At 54.7% G+C, this 14,804-nt stretch overlaps 2 protein-coding genes across 21 annotated transcripts in view; one reads left to right on the top strand and one right to left on the bottom strand.

Annotated features, from left to right (window-relative positions):
* The window catches only part of KCTD20 (potassium channel tetramerization domain containing 20), a 36,358-nt gene extending 27,663 nt beyond the window's left edge, over positions 1-8,695 (top strand). For all 13 annotated transcript variants that reach the window (XM_070074145.2, XM_089334002.1, XM_002714660.6 and 10 more), the window contains 3 exons: positions 805-1,002; positions 3,661-3,771; positions 5,673-8,695. In XM_070074145.2, the coding sequence (XP_069930246.1) occupies positions 805-1,002; positions 3,661-3,771; positions 5,673-5,965 (602 nt within the window). In that variant the 3' untranslated portion in view covers positions 5,966-8,695. The remainder of the gene's footprint in view (positions 1-804; positions 1,003-3,660; positions 3,772-5,672) is intronic.
* A 3,066-nt stretch (positions 8,696-11,761) lies between these two features.
* The window catches only part of STK38 (serine/threonine kinase 38), a 40,120-nt gene continuing 37,077 nt past the window's right edge, over positions 11,762-14,804 (bottom strand). For all 8 annotated transcript variants that reach the window (XR_016234631.1, XR_016234632.1, XM_070074143.2 and 5 more), the window contains 2 exons: positions 14,079-14,173; positions 11,762-13,610 (listed from right to left, as the gene is read on the bottom strand). Coding sequence is in view for 6 of the 8 variants with exons in the window: in XM_070074143.2 (XP_069930244.1) it covers positions 13,480-13,610; positions 14,079-14,173 (226 nt within the window). In the remaining 2 variants the exon portion in view is untranslated. The remainder of the gene's footprint in view (positions 13,611-14,078; positions 14,174-14,804) is intronic.

Here is a 14,804-nt window from a genome sequence, read left to right as displayed (position 1 = left end):
CCGGGCCAAGCTGAAGCCTGGAGCCAGGAACCCCGCCCTCCAACTTTGTCTCCCCTGTCTGTGGTAGGAACCCAGTTCATGGGCCCATATCCACTGCCTCCCTAGTGCTTTAGCATGAAGCCGGATTGAGAGCACGGAGAACTGGAACTCGAACCAGGCATTCTGATGTGCGATCTGCACATCCCAAGTGGTGGCGTCACCACTGCCTGCCACAGTGGCCTCAAAGCCTGCCCCTTTTCATTGTTTTAACTTAATGTTTGCGAAGTGCTTTACAGCTGTGGAATCACTAATGTCTTAGGCACACTAGCTATGAGGGAAGGGTGGTAACTTCGTTTGACAAATGAGAAGCCTGAAACCTTGGCTTGTTTGAAGCTGCAGGCTTTAGGAAAGCTAAGAGTAGCACTCAGATTGCCTGGCCACAGACTTCTAGGCTTCCTGACATTTTGGAAGAATTGTCCTTTGACGTCCATAATGCATTGGCTGCAAGTTGCAGCGAGGCCTTCATTGTGGTCCTGTCTCTCAGTGGGCTCTGGCCCGGAGCATCTTCGGGAGAGGACCAGTTGACGGCTCCACCTCTGGCAGAACTCAGCTGTGGCCCAGCACTGTCTGTCCGACACAGCCTCTGCTGACGCGCATGCTCGAGGAGGCAGAGGGAGCCTGGTAGAATCTGAACGCGTCTGACCCAGTCAGCCTCCACCTCAGAGCAGGAGGCGTCTCCTTGCCTTTCACTCTGCGAACAGCTGTCACCTGTCTCTCTCTCGCACTTGACCAGAAAGCACGCTCACCTGCGTTTTCTCTCCCCAGGTGCTTTGCTGCACGAGCTGTCTAACGACGGTGCTCACAAGCAGTTTGACCACTACCTCGAAGAACTGATCCTGCCCATCATGGTGGGCTGCGCCAAGAAAGGGGAGCGGGAGTGCCACATCGTCGTGCTGACGGACGAGGACTCTGTGGACTGGGACGAAGACCACCCCCCGCCCATGGGGGAAGAATATTCCCAAAGTAGGAGAACCGTGCGTGGTGGAGATGCCCTCAGCAGCTCCGTCCTAGCGCCCACGTGCAGATCAGTGCTGAGTGGTGACGAGCGCACTCAGCCAGGCTAAGCCTCTCCCGGTGCGGCCTCCCCGTTATGCTGGGAAGTGGAATAACCTCTCACTCCACCCTGAGGCAGCAGATCAGATGTGGATGTTGCTCTCCTCTTCTTTTAAAAGGATTATTTATTTGAAAGAGTTACAGAGAGAGCTAGAGCCAGAGAGAGAGAGGTCTTCCTTCCACTGGTTCACTCCCCAAATGACCACAGTGGCCAGAGCTAAGCTGATCTGAAGCCAGGAGCCAGGAACTTCCTCCAGGTCTCCTACGTGGGTGCAGGTGCCCAAGGACTTGAGCCATCTTCTACTGCTTTCCCAGGCCACAGCAGAGAGCTGGATCAGGAGAGGAGCAGCCAGGACTCAAACTGGCACCCATATAGGATGCTGGCACTGCAGGCTGGGGCTTTAACCTGTTAACGCCGGCCCCTCCTCTTTTTTTTTTTTTTAAGATTTTGAATTGGTAGTAATTCAAAATTCAAAAAATGTGAAAGAATATACATTAAAAAATCTTATTCCCACCCTGGCCCCTCTGCTGTTTTCCTCTTTGGTTTTCTGTACTTCCAAGGATAGAAGGCACATACATGAACAAATCCATACTTGTTTTTCTCAAACTGTTTTAGGGGGCCAGTGTTATGTAGTGGATTAAGCTGTGGCCTGCAATGCTGGCATTCCATGTGAACACTGGTTCAAGTCCCAGCTGCTTCACTTCCGATCCAGCTCCCTGCCAATGCACTTGGGAAGGTGGCCCAAGTGCTTGGGTCCCTGCACCCACATGGGAGTCCCGGATGGAACTCCTGGTTCCTCGCTCTGGCCTGGCCCAGCCCTGGCCAATGCTGCTGTTTGGGGAGTGAACCAGCAGATGAAGACATCTCTCTCTCTCTCTCTCTCTCTCTCATTGTCTCTCTCTAACTCTGCCTTTCAAATGAATAAATCTTTAAAAATAGTAAGATTAACTAGTGTTCATACACTGTGTACATAATAATGCAATATAAAATACATGCTCTAACCCCTAGAGTAATAAAAGTTTTAAAAAATGATTTCCTATTATACAGACTGTTTGACACTGTGTCTTACATAAGCACCTCCACATTCTTTTTGTAGCTGCATAGTATTCGATGCATGCATGTGTTGTGTTTGGTTTAAGCATTTAAGTATAAATTGTAAGTGGTGCTGAGTGCAGTGAATCTCCTTTTAAACATAATCTTCACACACACGTGTCACTATCGAGTGTTCCTAGAGATGGAATGGCAAAAGCTTTGGCTTTTCTAATTTTGATAGATATCAGATTATTCTCCATAAAGGCTATACCAGTTTGCACTGACAGGTTTGTTTCCCATATCCTCACCAAAAGTTTTAAAAACCTTCATCTTTTCCACTCTTTATTTTTTTTAAAGATTTACTTATTTATTTGAAAGTCAGAGTTACACAGAGAGAGGAGAGGCAGAGAGAGAGAGAGACAGAGAGAGAGAGAGAGAAGTCTTCCATCCACTGGTTCACTCCCCAGTTGGCTGCAATGGCTGGAACTGCACTGATCCAATGCCAGGAGCCAGGAGCTTCTTCCAGGTCTACCACGCAGGTGCAGGGGCCCAAGGATTTGGGCCATCTTCTACTGCTTTCCCAGGCCATAGCAGAAAGCTAGATCGGAAGTAGAGCAGCTGGGACTTGAACCAGCACCCATATGGGATGCCATTGCTTCAGGCCAGGGTGTTAATTAAGCTCCTGCGCCACAGTGCTGGCCCCCTCCACTCTCTTAATATGCAGATAAATTCTCATGATTGGCACGAATTTTAATTTGCACTCCTCATTCTCTTGAATGAGGCTGAACCTTTTATTTTTTCCATTTACTTGAAAGGCAGAGAGAGGGCAGGAGCAGTGGGGAGGTGGGGTAGAGCGTCCGCCCACTGATTCACTCCCCAAAGGCCTGCAGCAGCTGGGGTCAGGTGGAAGCCAGGAGCCTGAACTCAGTCCTGGTCTTATGCATGTGGCGGGGACCTAAGAATTTGGGCCATCACTGCTGCCTCCCAGGGTGTGCATCAGCAGGAGGTTGGGATCAGAAGTAGAGCCCGGACTCGGACCCAGGCACTTTGTAAGGGGATGCAGGCAGTTTAATCACGACACCAAGTAGTCACCCCCGAATTTCGTAAGAGCCAGCCTTTACCCGTCACAAAATAGGAGCTGGTCTTAGCGGTTTGTAGAAGCCCCCATTTGTGGTTGTGCTTTCTATAGAATAAGAAAATTAGTGCTCAGTAGTATGCGTTGCAGATATTTTTCCCATGTGATTGTCTTTTTAGCTTTGTGGTGATGGTTTTGGCAGAGATGTTATATTTTTACATTAATTTTTCTTTTATGGCCTCTAGGTTTTGCTTCATACTCAGAAAGACCTTCCCTACCCTGAACCTATAAAAATTTCTCTTGTGGTATATGTGTGATTTAACATTTGCCCTTTGACCCACCTGGGTTTTTGGGCATCAGTGGTCAAGTACACTGTTGGTCCTTAGATTCTGTTACCTCGTCTCCTTTCCCCTCCAGAGGCCTTCACTCCTTGACTAACACCACTTTTTCTTTTCCCCAGTTCTTTATAGCTCCAAGCTGTACAGATTCTTCAAATATATTGAGAATCGGGATGTTGCTAAAACAGTGTTAAAGGAACGAGGCCTGAAAAATATTCGCATTGGAATTGAAGGTAAGACCAACCAGCCAACAACCAGCCCAGTCAGCGTGCAGGCACTGCATGGGCCCGGGGCTAGGCTGCACCTCGGGCCCCAGCCCAGTCCTGGCATTCAGAGACCGGGCTAAAGGAGTGCGGTGTTGTTTCGGTTTGTCCTCATGTTTCAGTCTCTCTCCCGTGGAGAACGCTTTGAAACAGCCCCGGGAGCAGGTGGGGCTCACTCGCACGTTCCGGATCAGGAGCAGCAGGGGCAAAGCACAGGAGGCGGGAAGAGCGCGTCACGAGCGGGCTCCGAGCGCGTCTCGGGCCTGGCGAGGAGCCCAGCACCTCAGGATGACTGCAGTCCTCAGAGGGGCGTCTGGGTTTACCGACAGAGCTCTCCGGGACCCTGAGCATGGCTCCCAGGCCTGAGCGGGCGGCTGGACTTGAGCTGGCGCTGCAGTATGGGATATGGGATGCCAGTGTCACAGGCAGCGCTTGCCCACGGCACCACAGCGCTTGCCCCTGCCGCTGCCTTGCTTTTGCACACCCAGCACATCGCATCTCCACTGTGTCTGATGTTGGAGGGATTTGAAGTGGGAAGAAAGTTTTGAGATCATCTGTTTCTTTTTTTTTTTTTTTTTGTTTTGTTTTGTTTTAACACTTATTTATTTTCTTGAAAGTCAGAGTTACATAGAGAAGGAGCGGCAGAGAGAGAGATCTTCCATCCGTTGTTTCACTCTCCAGTTGGCCGCAATGGCCACAGCTGTGCCAATCCGAAGCCAGGCGCCAGGAGCTTCCTTTGGGTCTCCCACATGGGTGCAGGGGCCCAAGGACTTGGGTCATCTTGTACTGCTTTCCCAGGCCATAGCAGAGAGCTGGATCGGAAGAGGAGTAGCTGAGACTCCAACCAGCGCCCATATGGGATGCCGGCACTGCAGGCGGCTACTTGACCCCCTGTGCCACAGCGCCGGCCCCTCCATGGTGTCTTTCATCCCTTGGGAAAGCCTAGGGGCACAGTGATAGGGACCACGTCGTCTCCCAGGGTGGCCCGCCTAACCACCCATTGAAAATGTTTCCGCCCGGCCAGCACCGCGGCTCACTAGGCTAATCCTCCGCCTTGCGGCACTGGCACACCGGGTTCTAGTCCCAGTCGGGGCACCAGATTCTGTCCCGGTTGCCCCTCTTCCAGGCCAGCTCTCTGCTGTGGCCAGGGAGTGCAGTGGAGGATGGCCCAAGTGCTTGGGCCCTGCACCCCATGGGAGACCAGGAGAAGCACCTGGCTCCTGCCTTCGGAACAGCGTTGTGCACCGGCCGTGGTGGCCATTGGAGGGTGAACCAACGGCAAAGGAAGACCTTTCTCTCTGTCTCTCTCTCTCACTGTCCACTCTGCCTGTCAAATAAATAAATAAATAAAAGAAAGAAAATGTTTCCGCTCATCTGAAACCCTGCCTTCTGGCTCTGCTCATTTGCAGCATGGGACAGCCTTCTAGGTATTTTTGGCCACATCCCTGTTTTGTAGGCCAGCACGACACATGTGCTTGACTCTCTCACACAGCATGCCTTCCAAGCAACAGAACCAGAGGACTGGGGTAGCCTTGCCCTGGCAGGATTTCTCTGTGGTGCTTCTACCAGCAACTAAAGTCTCCTGAAACTTCATTTAAGAGGCTTCTCTCCTCCTCCCATCACAAGGGCCGAAGTCTCGTCACTCTCCTTCTGTTTGTCCTTCGGGGCACCAGAGCTGCTCACCTGAGCAGGCGGGGACAGCGCATGCAGGAGGCTGGGCAGGGGGCCTGGAGCAGTGACAGGTCACTCCCCACATGGTTCTTCTGGCTGTCTTTGGGTTTGGAAATGAATGTGTTAGGAAGCAGAAAGTATGGCTGCAAGAGTGTTCCCAGTTGCCAGAGTCCTGAGAGCGGCCTCCTTCTGTGTTTCAGGCTACCCTACCTGTAAAGAGAAAATCAAGAGACGACCCGGGGGGCGGTCCGAGGTGATCTACAATTACGTGCAGCGCCCCTTCATCCAGATGTCCTGGGAGAAGGAGGAGGGGAAGAGCCGCCACGTGGACTTCCAGTGTGTCCGGAGCAAGTCCCTCACGAACCTGGTGGCGGCGGGAGAGGACGTCCTGGAGGACCAGGAGGTCCTGATGCACCACCCGCCCCAGGTGGACGAGCTCGACCGGCTGAATGCCCCACTCTCTCACATGGCTTCCAGTGACTTTCAGGACTGAGCCAGCTGTGGGCCCACCGCCGCCTGAGCTCCCGGCCTGCCCTGGGCAGAGACCCGCTTCTCCTGGCCTCTCCCGTCCCCGGCGGAGATGAAGGAGCACTCACATAGCTACTGGCCAGCTTGGCAGCCGCCCGGCTGATGTAAAACAATGGGGCCTGGCGCTGCTCACTGGGTCTGCGTAACCACAGAAGCAGAGGAGTCGGGACTGTGCGCAGTCCTCCCCTTTCTGCTCTGGTCTTGGCTTCTGCTGGTCGTGTTCCACGCCGGGCACACTGCCTAGCAGCAAGGGGACCAAACTTAAAGATGACAGCCTCTGCCTTCTAAAGGCAGGCGCTCGTGGGGTGCTCAGCGGAGCCACGGAGGACGCCCCCGGCTGCGTCCGCGGAGAACGTGGCTCTTAATCACGACGTCCCAGAGGGGATTCTTCCGAGCTGGAGTCCTCGTGAGTGCCGCCAACAGTCCAGAGCCACACAACGGGCTCTCCGGCAGGAAGAGTAAGGGTGCAACTGTTTATGAAACTTTTAGATTCAGTTTTTCAGACTCAGTCTACGGGTGATCATTTGGAAAGCAGCTCAGCTACAGCAGCGCGGCCCCACATCGGGCCAGCTGGGTCATTCTGGCTCGGAAGCTGGTGCGAAGCCGCAGGTCTGGACACCCAAGGGCGGCCCGGTGCCGTGGGTGTGGCTCGGAGAGCTGAGCTAGGACTTAAAAGCTTTCAAGATGAGTGCAGCAGTTTTGTTTTATCAGGAGTTCCAGGGGCTGGGAGCCCCCTGAGCAGGCTGTCCAGCCGCTGGCTTGAACAGGGGAGGCTTCCCCGCAGCGGTGTGTTTCACCTGGGGAACTAGCCAGTTAGCCACTCACCTGGTAAGAAACCAGCACTCACGCCACGGGAAGGGTGGGCTGGGAGCAGACTGACCAGCTGTGGTGACTGCGGGTGTAGGCAGCCCGGGCACTCCCTGGCCGCCGTGCCTCGAGCTCTCCATGGCTGTGAACAGCAGAGCTAAGCCTCAGCCCGGGGCTCCAGAGACTCCGGGGAGTATCTCCCACCCCGTGGGAGAAGCTGACCCTCCAGTCACCCGCCTCAGCTGCACCCCTCACTGTGAAGAGACAGTTACCTGGAGTTCTTGGAGTAAATTCCATTCTTCCAGGATACTGGAGGACAAGCTCCTTGAATGGCCTGGCCCCAGGCCCCAAGGCAGCTGGGAAAGCCCCTCCCAGGCCCGGGGGAGGGGGGGTTTCAGGGCTGCTCTGCGGGTGTGAGCAGGTCAGGGTGGACTCTGCTGTTGTCCCCTGGCAGCCGCGCCGCACGGCCATCGAGGCTGGGGGAAGGCTCGGGGTGTGTGTACCAGAAAGCAGCTGGCTCACGTTTGGGGTCAGATTCGGCCGTTGTCCTCGCCGGCCCCGCGTTCCCGCCGGGGGCAGCTGGGCAGCCTCGGCCAGCGCTTCACGGTGCTTCCGGTGAGCCTCTCGGTGGATTTTCATTACCACCACAGAGGACGCCGAGCTGTCATGTTTGTGTGCCCTGTGACACGTGTGACTTCGGTGCCGGCTTAGGTCTTGTTAAACTCTGCGTGTCCGCACACACAGCCGACACCTCGGTTAGTGCTTACTTGGTGAAATGGGCTTGAACCCTTGCTCTGTGTCAGTTTCCTCAAGCTTTCTAGGACTTTACCCCCCGAATTGGGTTAACAGGCTTTTGGCCCCAACCCTTGAGGTGACGTGTGTCTCCTGGCGCCACCCAGTGGTGGCGCCTGCAGGAATAGCTGGGGCCACAGGTTCTTTCTAAAGGAGGAAAATTTCTGCACCGACCTAGAGCTCAGCATCACTGTAACTTGGAGGCGCCCTCAGCCATGCCTTCCCCGTTCCTGGGGTCAGGACATCCCATAATGGCGAGGCCTCAGTGGGCTGCAGTCATCCCCGTACGAGCCAGTTCCTAGCCAGATGGGCAAGAGGCATTTCTCTCCACTCAGAGGTGGGATTGGGTTTGGTGTTCTTTCTAAGTGCCTAAATAAGCGAGCTAGGTTGTTCATCCAGAAACACTTTGATGAGAAAATGGTTCTACCCAGGCTGTCGCTCAGAGCACATCTGAGTCGGGTTGAGAGTCTCACCACATCATGTAGTGCCAGTGAGGAATCGTGTTGTGGGGCACAGGAGAGGAAGCAGTGTTAACACGTGTCGGGTTATTTCAGGATTTCTCCAAAGTCCAGGAAAAGAGAACAATGACAGCAAAATGTGTAAGGACGACAGAAAGCAGCTGCTAGATTTACTGTGTGGTAGGCGACAGCCAGTACTAATTTTAAACTAAATTCCAAGAGTCCAGAGTGATAGAGGATGGATACGGGTCTATGCACGTAACTGTGGGATCAAGCGTGGGCGGAGATGTACTTGGAAATAGTGCTCCAAAGCGTCTGAAATCCAGTACCCAGAGCAAGGCTTCAACAATCATAAAGTTTTGTTTTATCAAGTGTCAATAGAACGTTACAAACCAAGGGACTTTGGCAGTCTGTTCAGTGCTACTTCTTGCCTCATTTTGGAACTGTTCAAACGGGGAGCGGGAGCACAGCTGTGCTCTGGGCGGCCCCCTGCAGGGGAGCATTTTCTCCTAAAGGCAAAATGCCTGTAGGTTTTCTCTCTACGTTGTATCCATTTCGAAAGTTGCACTTGTTCACCTACCAGTGTTTACGAAATCCTGCATTTGGGATTCTTTTCTATAATAAAATATTATCATTTGTGTGTCCGTGTCGTTCTTAGCAGAAATGAAACCAGGTGTGGGGATGTTAAAAGGGACTGACAGGGTACTGCCCAGTGGCCAGAAGCGCGTGCTCCTTTCCAGGAGGAGACGGGGCCTCGCTGGGGGCCTGCAGGTCTTGCCGCTCTGGTATTTACAACCCAGAGGTTCCAGAGCCCTTAATGGGCTGCCTTCCGAGGTCCTGGTTGATTTGCACTCAAGACCATTTGAACACAGATTCAACTAAGCAGAACCCCACAAAGCTAAATGAAAACTTGAACGATAAAGGGATCCACACACTATGGGGCCAGCGTAGTGGGTTAAGCCACCACCCGCAGCACCAGCTTCCCATAGGGGCTCTGGTCCATGTCCCGGCTGCTCCACTTCTGATCCAGCTCTCTGCTGTGGCCTGGGAAAGCAGCAGAGGATGGCCCAAGTCCTTGGGTCCCCTGCACCCACGTGGGAGACCTGGAACTGTCTCCTGATCAGCACAGCTCTGGCTGTTGTAGACAACTGGGGAGTGAACCAGCAGATGGAAGACCCCGTCTCCTCTCTCTCCAGCTCTGCCTTTCAAATCAATCAATCAATCTGTAGAGAAAGCAAGTGAGGAGGGGCAAGTGTTGTGGAGTGGTGGTCAACGTGACACCTTTGACACCAGCATCCCTTATGACAGCCCATTTGAGTCCCAGCTGCTCCACTTCCAATCCAGCTCCGTTGAAAGTGTTGGGGAGAGTAATGGAAGTTGACCCAAATGCTTGAACCTCTGTCTGACCCAGAGAAAGTCCCAGGCTCCTGGCTTTGGCCTGGCCCAGTCCCAGCTGTCGCAACCATTTAGGGAATGAACCAGCAGATGATTCTAAATAAATAAATGTTTCCAAAAAGGGTCTTTGAAGGCTTCATTACAGAAGTAATGAGTTGAAGCCACGGTGTTGGGGAGATCAGCAAGAGGTGAGGAGTGAGGGGCACCAGCATTTAAGTGGCAGGCAGAGGAGCTGCCAAGAAGGCAGTCAGGGTGGGAGAGTTTAAAGAAAAGTTCCCCATGGGAGGAGTGCAGCAGGTATCCACTAAGATTGAGAATGCAGACTCCACTGGAGAGGGCAGAACACCAGCGGCCAGAAGAGTAACTTCCATAGAAGTGAATGCTCACGTTAATACTAACACGCTTGCCCACGGGTCAGGTTGGAGGGGAGAGGGAACTGAGGACGTACGTACCAAGTGGTGGCAGTGTCACGCCACTCTCCCCAAAGTGGTATTTACTACAGCTCCATGCCTTCACCACAGCGCAGGCCCCAGCTGCCAGCCCTCTTTCCCCTCTGCAGATCCCTACTAAATAAGCCACTCACACCTGTGGCGGCTGGTCAGCACGGCTGCCTGCCTGGCGGTCTCCCCACTGCACACCCACAGCCCGGGGCCGAGCTGAAAGTTTTGGACAATTTGGTGTTTGTTTTCCTGAAAATAGGAGTGAAAAGCATCATGGAGGCTTTTTTTTTTTTTAAGTCAAGACTGACCTTGATAGACCATTCCAGGGAAACATGAAGGAAATCAAAGTAGCATTCACTGGACCACGTTCAATCAAAACATCATTTGGGGGCTGGCACTGTGGTGGGGCAGGAAAAGCTGCCTCCTGCAGCACCCGCATCCCATATGGGCGCTGGTTCCAGTCCCGGCTGCTTCACTTCCAACCCAGCTCTCTGCTGTGGCCGGGGAAGGCAGCAGAGGATGGCCCAAGTCCTTGGGCCCCTGCACCCGCGTGGGAGACCAGGAAGAAGCTCCTGGCTCCTGGCTTCAGATAGGCCTAGCCTGGCTGTTGTGGCCATGTCGGGAGTGAACCAGTGGATGGAAGACTCTCTCTGTCTCTCTCTCTCTCTGCCTCTACATCTCTGTAACTCTGCCTTTCAAAGAAAAATGTTAAAAAGAAAAAATCTTTTGAGTTACAGGGACACCCAGAGAGACAAAGGATATAGAGTAGCTCTGTGCTGTGTTATGCACAGGACTCGTATGATGCCACAGGTAAGTCTTCCAGTTAGCAATCAGCTGTTTAGAACCCGGATATTAACCCTGAAGGAACTCACCCGAATCTCTCTTTTGAAAGCAGTTCTAACAAAAGTGAGGTACTGAAGAGAATTCTGATGCACTCAAGTCAAGAATGTGCTGCAGGACCTAAGTACTGTTTCACTTTCACAAGCACTGACGCTCTATTAATAGAATGGTTAACATTCTGGTTTTTGGGGCCCGTGTGTGGTGTAGCGGTGACACCGCCACCTGCGACAGCAGCATCCCACAGGGGATGTGTCCCAGCTGCTCTGCTTACAGGCCAGCTCCGCTAATGGCCTGGGGAAAGCAGAGGGACCCTGCCACCCATGTGGGAGACCGGAGGAGGCTCCTGGCTCCTAGCTGCAGCCTGGCCCAGCCTGGGACTTGCAGACATCTGGGGAGTGAACCGGCGGGTAGAAGATCAATCCCTTTCCCCACCCTCCCCCGCCCCAACTCTGACTTTCAAAATAAATAAGTAAATCTTTTTCAACTTTTTTTTTTTTGAAATGTACAAGTTCTATTATTTTCTAGCTCCCCCAGTGATAGGATCAACACTGAGTGTCGGGACCCTGAGCCCTACCCGCCCAGGCTGCACCTGGCCTCCCTCTGCCCGCGGCTTCTACTCTGATGAACGCTGCCTCTCCTGGCCTCTCCCTGAGGCTTCCCCAGAAAGGGGCTGAGAGGTGGCACCTTGGTCCACAACATCTCAGAGACACCCGTGCCCTGGTGGCCATGGAGGGCGCAGGCGTCCACCCCGAGCCTGCGAGACCCCTGGGGATGGGGCCGGGCTGTAGAGAGTGGAACAAAGGCCCGCCAGCTGGCAGCACTTCTGTCAGCAGGTGACCTGACAGCCGAGCCCCCAGCTGAGGGGGCGTGTGTGGGGACAGCAGCTCAGAGGACAGAGTCCCTGACGACAAGGCCAGCTCCGGCTTCTCTGGGACACAGAAGCACTTGGTGTGGCACCGTGGCTAGTGATGGCCTGCGGCCAAAGGACCCGCCGCAGGTCACAGGCTGCGTTTGCTTAGAACACCAGACTTTCCCGCTGTTGCACACCGTTTATTGAGAAGTTTCCAAGTTAAACGTGGGTATCTCCCCTAGGGCCGCTCCCGCATGCGCACTACCACACCCTCGTTGCTGCTTCCCGTTTCCGTGCTCACCACACGTTCCTGCGAGACATCGGGGTCAAAGCCCCGCCGTCCGCTAAGACCAAGAGGCGGCAGAGGAACACAGCAGTCTCACTTCTTCCTCTCACCACAGGCCGTGGATGCAAGGTGAAGGGGCGAGCACGTTCCCTTCGTCCAAAGCCAACTTCCCAGCGTTCGTTCTTCCTCCTCCAACGTGAAAACCTGAAGCCGGTTCACTCACCACTCGAACTGCTGCTCCTCCATTTCTCTTCCGAGTGGCTGGGCTGGACATGCTTTCCCTTCAAAGCTGACTTTCATACCCTCAAGGCTGGCAGAAGGCGGTCACCTGCTTACAGCTCGCGACGGGCAAAGCGACCACACAGGTGCAAACGATGCTTTCGGTTAGCAAACTTTTTGTAAAAAAGTAGTCATGCGTCAGTAAGGAGCCTGCACGTGCTCCTGACGCAGAATTCCTCTGAAGGCGGTGGCAGCTGTGAGAGAAGGCACTTCGTGTTACATCCAGGGGGCCTCTCCGGAGAGAACAGCACGGCTGCGGGCGACCGTCATGGAGGGCTGTCCCCAGGAAGGCACCTGCAAAGGAGAATTCTGTGGTCGTGATTCCAAGGCAAAATGGCTACTTCAAGTTGGGAGAGGAGAAACACTGAGAGCGGGAGAGACAGACAGTGGGCTGCCTGGGGCTCGAGGCGTGAACTCTGCGGGACCCGCCGGCCGGCTCTGACTTCCCACGGGCTGTTCCCTCTGAGGACGTCACGGGAGCAGGAGCAGCACCTGTGCCCTGCCCGGGCTGTCCTGGCCGTGTGCCCGGGGACCGACCGGGCTCCTGTGGGTAGCACCTGCAGGCACTGCCGCGCCAGGGCAACACCTGCCACGGGGATTTTCTGGAAGCGCGAGTTCCCGTGGGATGCAGGCTCCTTGACAACGCCACTGGCAGCAGGGCCTTGGAAGAGCAACGGCGGATGGGGCTGGTGCCCCCCGACCTGACATTCAGAAAAGCACGAGTGTCTCAGACGGACAGGAGCTGGGAGCTACACGGTGGACTGTCTTGATCCTAGTACCATAAATAAAGTGCACCATGAACGCAGGCTGAACCAGCACTCGCCCACGGCCGACGCGGGGGAGAAGCCACCGCCATCAGCCTGAGGCTGGCGGGCCACCTTCAGCCAGGGTGCCGGCTGCTGAGACTCTGACTATTGCTTTATTGTCGCGGAACTGCGGAACTTTGGCTATACACAGAGCAATACTCGCGGGCTTGGCAAACAGCGTTGTCGCAGCGTCCCAGGACTGGCTGATACCCTGTGAGAACCCACGACACTGATCGTGGTGGAGGACGATGCCTCCCCCGCATCCTGACGCGCTCAGGGAACTCCAGGCTCCTCCGCACCGCTCGGCGGGGCCCGGAGGCGGCGCTGAAGCAGGACAGCTGTGTGCGGCTGACGCGGCAGGACGTTCTGTCTTTGTTCTCAGAGGCACGCGGGAGGATCACATCGCAGGAACTTTACTATGTACACCGATGGGCTTCGCCGCTTCGCGGAAGCTCTTTCTAGAGTGTGGGAGGAGACCACGACGTTGTACCGAGAGCTCTGGCCATCCAGGACCCCGGGCCCAGGGCTACTTGGCTGCTTTCATGTAGGAAGGGATGGCCCCCCTTGCAGTCAGGCCCTCGAAGCGCTTGTAGGTGTAATTGATGAAGACCCAGTCTTTGTTCTTGTAGTCGGTCTCAGGGTGGTTACTGGTGGCCACTGGGGAAGAAACAGACGTGAGAGCGGATTTCACTGCCTTACTCAACAAACCACTGGGCCCAGCGCACAGGACATCCTGCGCACTCGCCAGACTCTATGTGGAAGGGCTCTCGTTCTCTCTGTGGCTTCTCTACGTTTGCTTGCCTGTGTCCTTTGAACATCACATTTATTCTCAAATGCTTTTCAAGTTTTACCTTTGCATTCCTGCCGTTTCACATTCTGACTCTTTGAATTTAACAACACAGGCACGGAGCCGTGCGGCTCCCACCAGCGGCGGAGTGCTCCAAAGGCAGGGCGTGTGCTCACTTTCCTTCAGCCAGGGCCCCCCGCTCCCCCCAGCAGCACTGGGAATCCACTTAGGAGGGATCTGGAGAACGGAGCGCCTCGCCACCTCCTCCGCCCGGACTTGTGAGCATCACCCCGAGCGGAGGGGCGACGAACGTGCTTAAGAGGCAGCAGCGGTATTACCTGTTGGTTTAAGGATATCAGATTCTGGAAACTCGTCGAAATTTGAGGTATCATCAATGCTTTTGATTTCAATAGATATCGCAGCAGGTCTCTCCCTGCCAAGAACAGACACGCCACAGTTACTATGGTTAATAACTGCGTTGCTTCCACAAAGATCCCTGGTCCGACGCGGGGAAGGCCTCTCACTGGCGGGAGGCGTTGCTTTTCTCTGAATGCTGACCAACCAAGTCAGCCGACTGTCTCCAAACCAAATACATGGCAAAGGTGGAACTGCAACCAGTCATTCACAACTGGAAGAAGTGATACTGAGGAGCTAAAACTCAACCTTAACGCGCTCCCCCTCCCCTGAGGCCTGCCTGACTACTGCGCGGGCAGGGAAGCCAAACCCTGCGGGATCCCCTTGTGTGGGGCTCCGCGCTCCTCCCACGGGAGTTACCATCAGTAGAGAGGCCAGGCAGAAATCACAAGGGTGTAAGTCGAACACAACGAGAAAAGAGAGGACGAATTCTTCACCTTCTGGTTAGCAACCAATGAACGCTGAGGAAGGCAGCCGGGCTATGACGGGGGCCAGGTGCTCCGGGCCAGGGCCGCACCCTGCCACCCCCGCCGTAATAACCTGCACTGCCCCTTCCCAGCTCCCGGACCACCTTCTCCCCAGTCCTCCTTCCGCTCCTCCCTCCCCTGTCTCCCAGTGAGAGCCTCTGCCGTGGAGGCAGGGGCAGTCCT

The sequence above is a fragment of the Oryctolagus cuniculus genome, chromosome 5, assembly GCF_051225735.1.
Source record: "Oryctolagus cuniculus isolate XC-2025 breed Fujian yellow rabbit chromosome 5, ASM5122573v1, whole genome shotgun sequence".
Lineage (NCBI taxonomy): Eukaryota > Metazoa > Chordata > Mammalia > Lagomorpha > Leporidae > Oryctolagus > Oryctolagus cuniculus.
This window is presented reverse-complemented; position numbering and strand designations above follow the sequence as displayed.